The sequence below is a fragment of the Zootoca vivipara genome, chromosome Z1 (genome assembly GCF_965207765.1).
Source record: "Zootoca vivipara chromosome Z1, rZooViv2.hap1.1, whole genome shotgun sequence".
Classification (NCBI taxonomy): domain Eukaryota; kingdom Metazoa; phylum Chordata; class Lepidosauria; order Squamata; family Lacertidae; genus Zootoca; species Zootoca vivipara.
In genome coordinates this window covers 33776335-33786719 of record NC_142583.1, presented here as the reverse complement: position 1 = coordinate 33786719, position 10385 = coordinate 33776335, and the positions used below count along the sequence as shown (strand labels likewise).

The 10385-nt window shown below is 43.7% G+C and overlaps 1 protein-coding gene across 4 annotated transcripts in view; it reads left to right on the top strand.

The window, feature by feature from the left end:
* Nucleotides 1-513: 513 nt before the first annotated feature.
* RAPGEF2 (Rap guanine nucleotide exchange factor 2) overlaps nucleotides 514-10385 on the top strand; it is a 170239-nt gene continuing 160367 nt past the window's right edge. For all 4 annotated transcript variants that reach the window (XM_035111548.3, XM_035111549.3, XM_035111547.3 and 1 more), the window contains exon 1: nucleotides 514-1605. In XM_035111548.3, coding sequence (XP_034967439.2) covers nucleotides 1537-1605 — 69 coding nt within the window. In that variant the 5' untranslated portion in view covers nucleotides 514-1536. The remainder of the gene's footprint in view (nucleotides 1606-10385) is intronic.

Below are 10385 nucleotides of genomic sequence, written 5' to 3'. Positions count from 1 at the left end.
CAGGTGTGCTATTCCACTGTCAAGAGGCGGTGGGCTCTCTCTTGTTGATGGTATTTAAGTAGAGACTGGATGACCATCGGTCAGGGATGTTATAATTGCATCTTGCATGGCAGAACTTGCATTGAGCAAAGAATTGGACACAGAGTTGGACCTCCAAGGTCCCTTCCAGCTCATTGTAAATATATCATATATTCCTGAGACTGTTTTCACATGGGAACTCCCTGTGCAGCTAAAAGAGGTGGGAGGATACTGGCCCAGAACGTTGATGCAGGGTGGCGAAACATTCGTCGATCCAGGAACCATGTGGGTGCCCTCATCCCGCCACACACACACACACACACACACCCTTCTCTCCGACCAGTAGACCACTCTCAACACCTTTGCAACATATCGCAACGGAATGGTGTTATCGCAGGCTGCAAAGCGGCTCTCCCGTGGTTCGCGCTGATGCCAGAAGAACCTAGAGAACCTCTTCAGAAACCTATTCGCAAGGGTTCGCCTCTTCCAGCGCGTGCTAGTGACGGGTGAAGCGGGGCATTGCTAGTCCGCGGAATGAAGCTGGAAAGCGGCATCTTATTGCCGAAAACTTCCCAAAGCGAGAGCTTTTGCGTCCCCACCCCCTCCTCCCGCGAAGTTCGTGCCTGCAAGCCTGCCTACAGGGGGCTACTAGGTACTAGGCAGGGCGCGAAGAAAACAAAACACCACAACAAGGCGAGGAAGAGGGCTAAGAAGCAGCGCGGCTCTCGGAGGGAGCGAGGCATTCCGGAGTCTTTTGTGGCAGCGCGGCCTGAACCCCGCTGCGAGGAGAGCGGCGGCGGCGGCTCTTTGCATTGCGGCTGAGGAGACCAGCAGGGCTCGAGGGGCGGGAACCTGAGGCGGAGCGGCTCCTCCTCCTCGTCTTCGCCGCCGCCGCCGCCGCCGGTGTGGCCGGGCGCTGCTCCCTCCTTCCGTCTCCTCACCATGGTTGCAGCAGCACAAAGCGCGAGCGAGCGCTGGAGGCCGCTCCCGCCGTGAGCCTTGGCCTTCTCGACAACAACACTCCTCCTCCCGCTTCCCCTCAGGCACAGCTCCGCCGCCCCTTCCCTCCCTCCGGCTCCCCCTTCCCAGGCCGGAGACTGAGGCCGAGCCCGGCCAGGACGCAGCGGCCCCTTTCCCGCCCCGCCGCCTGAGGGGATGCGGCGGCGGCTGAGGCGGGAGAAGCAGGGCGAAGACGACGACCGCGGCAGAGGCGGAGCTGGGAGTCGCTGTTGCTGCTGCTGCCGGCAACAGGCCCCGACCGGGCGGCGGCGCTGCTGAGGCCGAGGGGCTGGTCGCCGCCGCCGCCGCCGCCGAGGAAGAGGAAAGAGCGGCGGCCCGAGTGAGTGACGGGCGGCCAGCGGGAGCCGCCTCTCTCCCCCTCCTCTCTCTCGGCGCCCGCCGCTGGGGGCTCTGAGAAGCCCGCCTCGCCACGGGGCCAGGAATAGGCGCTCGTGAGCGGCAGGAGACGAGCGGAGGGGCCGGGGCGCCTAGTTTGGCCCGGAGCAGAGAAGGGGCGAGATGGCGTCCTACGTGGATAACAACTTCCGCCAGGCGGTCATGAAAAACCCGGCCGACAGGAGCCCCCAGGTATTTCTCCACCCCCCGAGCCATGGCTCAGGCAGCTTTCTCCCGAAACTCGCCTCAATCTCTTCTTGTTGGTCTTGCAGTATTCCCCACTCTTCTCTCCTCCCTCCCTCTCTCTCTTCTCTCCCCCCCCCACCCTCGTCATGTATCTCATTTGGGGATACACGTAATTTATCTGAGCCCAGCCATAAACATCCCCTCTCTTCCCCTGCGTTTCCCCACGCCAACTCGGCCTACACATATAGGGGGCTCTTCTCAGTATGAGTTCCCAGTGCCCCATAAATGAGATGTAATGCATCGAATATAATGTCTCTTGTTGGCACAATCGCGGGTGGCGGCGGTGAGTTCACTCCGTGTCCTTTATTTAAAGAATGTCATAGCCACCTATGTCAACAGGGCTGTGATGTTAAGTGATTGTAAGGGTGATGGGTAGGTATCATCACACACACACACCCCGCCCGCCTGCCTGCCTGCTCAACGTAGTTAAAATTGAATGGAATTCTCTGGCTCTTAGAAAAGTGTGTATGTTTTCCCCAAACGCCTCCCTCCTTCTCCTCCAAACAACTGAGTTACTTTAGATTCCTCCTCTTGTCTACACAGAGATACATCAGCTAATCTGCTGTTTTCAGATATCTCTAATCCCTTTTCTACTTATGGGAAGAAAAGCTTCTCTCATTCATTCACAACACTATCACTAGGCCCCCCTCCCCCTATCTCCACCAGCATTGTAACCCCTTAGATGGGTGTTAGTATTAAGATGGATGCTTAATTTAGTCTTTCACCCTTCTCTGCTGCTAAGTTTGACTTGAGCATTCATTTCAGTTGGTTGATAGCTTCATACCTAATCTTGGGGTGGGGGATGGGGTGCGATTAGCACTGTCGTTTAAAATCTCTCCCCTCCCAGTTTGGATATTGGATTTCCACAACATTGCTTTCTGAATAGCTATGCTAAAAAACAAAAACAAAACAACCTTTAATGTATAAGCTAAGTGCATCACCTATTAAAATGTTAGGGCGTAGTGGCTTTCAGATTTGTTTATTGTGGTAAGGGTTTTGAGCTCTGCTGTAAAGGAACTGAGATATATCATTTGGTGTATTGGCTTGTGATTGCTATGAGATAATGGTGCAATAACCTGTAGTCTCCTTTGCATGTAGTACTTAAGATACCCATTGTAAAGTGTGCCAGTGATTCTCCCTAGGAAGAGAACATTTAGATAAAATACCTTTTTGGGCATATTTTATAATGTCATGAACAAAAGCTTGTTGTTTGGGATGCTTCACATCCTAACTTGAAAGAACAAATCATTTATTTCATCTGCTTTCTTTTCTCACTGTTTTTGCCATATTTTTTTTATTAATCCACAATGCTTTGTGGTACTTCTGGCAGATGTATGTTGCTCAAAAATGCAATGAACTTCTCCAGCAATGTGATAAGTGTTTTTCTTTTTTATCCATCTGTACATTTCATTTCTGGCCTGTTCTGTGGAATGTCAGGAATTGGCTTGGTTTCTTTGTCAGATTATTAGCCCTTGGTAAACAGGATCTGATTTGGAAGATGAGGCTCATAGAGTACATTTTGATAGGATAACCCTTTTGAGGACAGATTCTCTCTGATTTGGAACAGTGACTGTATGGGTTATTAGTGACAATTGTTAAAAGATAAATAAGCTTTTTTAAAATAAAAAACAAACCTGATACCTCTATCTAGGCTTGATTCGATAGCTAATGCTTTATGGTGTTAGTTTTACTTGTTGGAGTTAGTGCCATCTGTCTTGCTTTCTAAGGGGTCTTTATTACCGTGTATTGCCATCCATTTCCATTGTTGTTGGGCAATTCTTGGGTCCTTTTTTGGCTAAAGTTTTAAATTGTGCACAAATCCAATTAATTGATTTTGAGACTACTCACCCTTAAACCCTCACCATTAACAAATTGCAATGGCAGTGTCATAAACTCTGATATGAAAGCTAGGAGCTACGGTAAATGGCACCTTAAACCTAGCTTATGGGTGCAACAACAAAATATCTAAGCACACTTTTTAAATAGCAAGAATACAGAGCTGAAAATGAATGAACTGCAGCTAAAATATTATGTTCATTTTTCACATGGTCTAGTCTTTTCCCTATCCACCCCCCTAATATTTTTAAGAGGGTCTCTTCTCCAGTCTTTATAGAGTAGCTGGAAGTGGGGAGGCAGGAAAACGTCCTCCTTTCCTTGCACTCTGCTCATGCTAATGAAATGCCCTGTCACAAAATGCACCTAAAACAATGGGAGTACATGGACAGAAGCATACATACATACATACATACATACATACACACACACATACATATACCTGGTGTTTATGGTTTGGATGTGAGTCAAACCATATCATAGTTGTTTTCTTTTTTTTTCTTTTTTTAAAATATTTTTTATTAAATTTTCCGAATATAAACAACAAATAAAGACAATCATGACAATCTTATTTCCAAATCCGTATGTCCACATCCAAAATATAACAAAAAATGAAAACATACACAGTTAAGAAAAAAAACCAATAATAACAATAAAATTACCTAATTTTAAATTTCTTAATTCCTTATTGGACCCCCTCGGGCCCCCTTTTTAACGGTTCCAATATCGGCTCCACTTTACAGGTTTCATTTTTCCCCCAAAACCTCCTATTTCATCATCTGCAACCTATATAAATGCTTAAAATCCCCTTCAAATGTCTAAGTTACAATACTTCTTAACATATATTCTAAATTTCTTCCAGTCTTCTTGCAGCTTCTCGTCTCCCCGGTCGCGTAGTTTCCCGGTCAGGTCAGCAAGTTCCATATAGTCCAACATTTTCATCTGCCATTCCTCCACTGTTGGTAGCTCAGATGTCTTCCAGTACTTTGCTAGTAATACCCTTGCCGCAGTCGTGGCATACAAAAACAAATTCCAATCTTTATTAGGTAATTCTCTTCCCATTATGCCCAAAAGAAAGGACTCTGGTTTCTTAATAAACGTAGTCTTAAAGACTCTTTTCAATTCATTATAAATCCTTTCCCAGAAGTCCTTTACTAATGGACACGTCCACCACATATGATAAAACGTTCCTATTGCCTCCTTACATTTCCAACATTTATTATCCTGGTTATGGTACATCTTTGCGAGTTTTGCTGGGGTCAAATACCATCTGTACATCATTTTCATCATATTTTCTCTCAAGACCGTGCATGCCGTAAATTTCATATTCTTTTTCCATAACCTTTCCCAATCCTCCATCATAATGTTATGTCCCACATCTTTTGCCCAATCTATCATTACCTTTTTTGTTTGTTCATCTTTCGTATGCCACTGCAGTAGCAGATTGTACATTCTGGAAAGATTCTTTGTCTTTGGATCTAGCAGTTCTGTTTCCAGCTTGGATTTTTCCTGTGAAAAACCATTTTTCTTATCTAGCTTATACATTTCATTTATCTGGTGGTATTGGAGCCAGTCGTCTACCTTACTTCTTAACTGCTCATACGTTTTTAACTTTAACTGGCCTCCTTCCTCCACCAAGATATCTCTATATTTAGGCCACCTGGCCTCCGTAAGTCAATTTTTTATGAGCCTTAGCTTCCAAAGGTGAGATCCACAGGGGTGTTCTCCTCTCTAATAAATCTTTATATTTAATCCACACCTTCAACAATGATTTTCTAATTACATGATTTTTAAAACTTTTATGATTCTTGACTTTGTCATACCATAAATATGCATGCCATCCATAAGCATTATTAAATCCTTCCAAATCTAGAACATCTGTATTTTCTAGTAAACACCAATCTTTCAACCAACAAAAAGCGGCAGCTTCATAATAAATCTCAAGATCTGGCAGGGAAAAACCTCCTCTCTCTTTACTATCTGTTAACAATTTATATTTAATTCTCGGTTTTTTCCCTTGCCATATAAACTTAGATAGCACCTTCTGCCACTCTTTAAAGCAATCCACCTTATCTATAATTGGCAACGTTTGAAACAAAAATAACATTCTTGGCAATACATTCATTTTCACAACTGATATTCTTCCTGACAAAGACAATTTTAAATCCGACCATCTTTCCACCTCCCTCTTGATCTCATTCCAAACTTTCACATAATTATTTTTATATAAATCCAAATTTTTCGCAGTTAAATTCACCCCTAGGTATTTCACCTTTTTCACAAATTGTAGGCCGGTGGCTTCCTCCAAAGTCTTTTTCTCTTCCGGTGTCAAGTTTTTATCTAACACTTTGGTTTTACTTTTATTCAATTTAAAACCAGCAACACTGCCAAACTCTTGGATTAAGTTCAGTGTGTTAATCGCACTGGTTTCTGGGTCTTGCAAAGTTAAAACAAGGTCATCAGCAAAGGCTTTTAACTTAAATTGTTTCCTCCCTACCCCCACTCCTTTAATCGATTCCTCTCTTCTAATCGTTGACAAGAGCACCTCCAGGACCGATATAAATAAGAGGGGTGATAGGGGGCACCCCTGTCTGGTTCCTTTTTCAATTCTAATTTCCTCTGATACCACACTATTTACAATGATTTTTGCTTTCTGCTCTGTATAAACTGCATTTATCGCATTCATAAAACCGCTTCCCGCCCCCATCCTTTCCAGGTTCTTCTTCATGAAGGCCCAAGAGATATTATCAAATGCCTTTTCCGCATCAATAAAAATCAACATCGCTTTTTTGTTAATTTTCTCCTGTAAATACTCCAAAATATCAATTACATTTCTAATATTATCCTTCATATGTCTGCCCGGCAAAAAGCCAGCCTGGTCCGAATGAATCAAATCCCCCAACACCATCTTCAATCTGGAAGCCAAAATATTTGCAAAAATTTTATAATCCACATTCAATAAGGATATGGGGCGGTAATTCTTGATTTGAGTTTTGTCCATTTCTGGTTTTGGTATCAGCGTGATGAAAACTTCTTTCCAGGAGTCCGGTGCCCCCCCTCCCCTCAAAATCTCATTGCACAAGTCTGTCAGTGGTCTTATCAGCCATTCCTTTAAAGCTTTATAATATTTAGCTGTCAGTCCGTCCGGTCCCGGGGCTTTCCCGAGTTGCATCTGATTTATTGCATTTTCCACTTCTTGTATCGTTATCTGGTGGTTAAGTAGGGTAGTCTTATCCTCTGGAATCTTTTGCAACCCATTTCTGTCCAAAAACTGCTCGATCTTGTCCAAATTCTCCTTTTCTTTTTTATATAGCTGTTTGTAGTACTTCTGGAAGCATTTTCTGATCTCTGCAGGTTTCTCTATATTTCTCTCATCCTGAATTAAATTTGTTATTGTATTTTGCTTCTGTCTTTTTTTTAACTGCCAAGCAAGTAATTTACCGCATTTATTTGCAGATTCGAAAGTCCTCTGTTTCATCCATTTAATTTTCCATTCTATTTCCTGATTTATCAGAATTGCATACTGGGTCTGCAGTGTCTTGATTTCTTTCTGTAATTGCTCACTCTTAGGTTTAGCTCTCAGTTTCTTCTCTTTCTCTTTCAATTGATCCAGGATATTATTCTTTTTCTCATTTTGATCCTTCTTCCTCTTTGCATTCTGCTGAATCAAAAGTCCTCTCATAACTGCTTTACTTGCGTCCCATACTGTTTTTTTTTCCAAAGAGGTATTCAAATTTATCTCAAAATAATCTCTCAACGACTTCTGAGCAATCTTTAAAACCTGTTCATTTCTCAACAACGAATCATTCATCCTCCATCTGAAAGAACCCTGCTCGATTAATTTTAAGTCCAGAAATACTGCATTATGATCAGAGCATGTCTTTGGGCAAATTTCCGCTTTATGTATTCTTGGCGCCAACTCTTTCGTAATCCAGATGTAGTCCAGCCTACTCCAGGAATTTTTTGATTGAGAGAAAAAAGTTTGTTCTTTTTCTAATGGGTTCTTGAGTCTCCACGTGTCTATTAAGTCCAACTCATCTATCATCTCAAAGAAAGATTTAGGTAATCGTCCCTCATTTGATATTTTGTCTCTTTGGGATCTGTCCATCATTGTGGAGACTGCTCCATTCAAATCTCCCATCAAAAACATCTTGTAATCCATATAGTCCATCAGAGTACCATGTAGCTTTTTGTAGAAATCCGCTTTGCCATCATTTGGTGCGTAGATTCCAACTATTAAAAATTTCTCGCCATTCGCTGTTATTTCCACCGCAATATATCTTCCCTCCTCATCCTTGAAATTTTTTTTTGGCTTATATTTTTCTTTAACGTAAATCACAACACCCCGTTTTTTCACCTTGTCAGCTGTAATGAATTCCTCTCCCAATTTTTTGTTTTGTAAAATTCTTCTATGAGATCTATTCACATGTGTCTCCTGGAGACAAATAATGTCCAATTTTTGTTTTTCCAAAATATGAAACACCCGGTGTCTTTTCTTGGGTGCGTTTACGCCGTTCACATTCCAAGATACCGTCCTCAGCGCCATGATAAGTTAATCAAGTGCGCCTGGGCCTGCCCCCAGGCCAAGATCTGCTCCCAATCCTGTTAGGGGATCAGTACCTTGTTCTGGCAATCCTGATGGTCGTCCTTGTCCTCCTTTCAACTCTGCTCCGTGGTCATCCAAAAATCTTCTTTTATCCTCCAAAGATCTTATCTTAATTTTCTTTTGCTGGTACTGAAAATGAAGACCCTCCGGAAGATCCCAGGTGAAGGGTATGTCTATTTTTCTCAGTGCTGTGGTCAAGTCTAGGTACTCACGTCGAAGATCAAGCAGGTATTTCGGTATGTCCTTATACAGAATTACTTGGGTATCTTTTACTCTTAGGGTCTTTTGATAATGTAGCTGGAGTATTCTATCTCTCTGTTCCCTTGTCTGGAATGTCACCAAGCAGTCGCTGACTGATTTTCTTTCCCTCTTTGATCTTGTTCCAAACCGAAAGGCTTTCACTATTTGTGTCTCCAGCTCATCCGTAGGAATGTCCCAAGCTTTGTTGAATTCTTGGATCAATGCCGCCTTCAAATTGTCCTGCTCAATCAAGGGAAGCGATCTCACCTTTAAATTTACTTCACGTTCTTTAAGCTGGAGCAGGGCGATCGCAATTTGTGCCTGATGTCCTTGTCTTTCCAAATCCCGCACTTTCCCTGTCTCCAGCTGTGTAACCCGTTGGTCCACTTCCCCAACCTGGCCCTTCACCTGTTGAATTTCTTTATTCAATGTTCCTAATTCAGTCTTAATCAATTTCAATTCTTCTGTATTCTTTTTTAGCTCTTGTGAGGTTTTATCCTGGCTCTCCCTCAAACCACCCAATAATTGCAAAACTTGATCCTCAAAAGACGGCGAGACTGACCCCTTCCGTCCTTTTTTAGCAGTTGCAGCCGCTGATGAGAGCGTGTCAGTAGTTGTCATATTTCCCCCAGCTGCAGCCTCTATTCAGAGCAGCTCAAGGTCAAAGTCTTATCTCTGTTGTTTCCCACAAGAGCAGAGCAATTGTTTCCCACCCGAAGCAAGCTGTTTTCCCTTCAAGGGCAGGCCAGGCACTGACTGTTATATTGTTTCAATGGCGACTATTATACTGTTTCAATGGCGAGGGGGGGAGAGATACTGCAGCATTTTAACCTCAGTCTTTGCAAGTTTCTATTAGTCACAGGCAGTCTGCTTTTCTGCTTTCTCAAATACCAAGCCTATAAAAAGTTTCAAAGTAGCAAATTCAGAGCCTTTCACAGTTAATTGCTGTCTCACTGACCGGTCCCCGCTCCCGCAGGGGAGGAGAAGTTTTCCTTTTTCTGTTTAAAATCACCTTCTTACAGGGGAAACAGCACAACAAAGTTCTTTTCTCCCCACTGCCCCCTGTCCCAGTGGGGGGTGTTCTTTGATCCGCAGGATTTAAAGCTTGCCGCTGTGAATTCTTAAGTGGCTGCAGCGGTCTTTTCCCTGCTTCCTAATTGCCGTTACAAAGGGAGAACCCGACCTCCGTTTCAAAGGCTCTCCCTCAGCCAAATTAAATCCAATTAAGTATGCGATAAAAGTCTCTTACTCTTTAAACTTAATTTTGGAAGAAGTACGTCGCTTACAGCCCTCCGGTACCAGCGGCTTTGTGTCCGAGGGAAGCAAAACGCCTTGGGAAGCTCGCGCCTCCACTCCGTCCTCTCTCAGCCCCCCTGAATTAGGGGTTCTGGGGGTCGGAGGAGGCACCCCACAGCCTCTGCCAGGTCCACGTCAGCGAGAAGCTCGACCCGCTGCTCTTTTGGGGATCGCGTAGCCGCCGCGATAGCCCCTATCCCCGGAACACGCAGAGAAGCCACGGAGCTGGCTCTCTTGCGACCGATCGGGCCAGCGACGTTCCCGGAAGTCCCGTTGTTTTCTTTTTTAATGAATGTTGTTACTGGTTTTTACTATCTTGCTTTACTATCTTGGTATGTTCTTATGTCCTTGCTTGACTGTTTAACTGTGACTATATTTACACAGCTCCCTGGGGTTCTGGTGGTGTGCAGGAAAAGCCCAGGAAAAGCTGCATTTTTATTAATGGGCCTCTGACCTGCATATTGGAATGATAGGAAATGAAAACTGTTGGTCAGCAGCAAGAAAACTGGCTGGATTTCAGCATCATCTAGTGGTCCATTAGGCTAGGGTAAATGTGTTCTGTGCCAAATAAAGCGAACTTTATTTTATTGTCATGCTGCCATATATATCATAGCTGCCAAGTTTTCCCTTTTCTCGCGAGGAAGCCTATTCAGCATAAGGGAAAATCCCTTAAAAAAAGGGATAACTTGGCAGCTATGTGTGTGATATATATATATATATATATATATATATATATATATATATGGAAAGA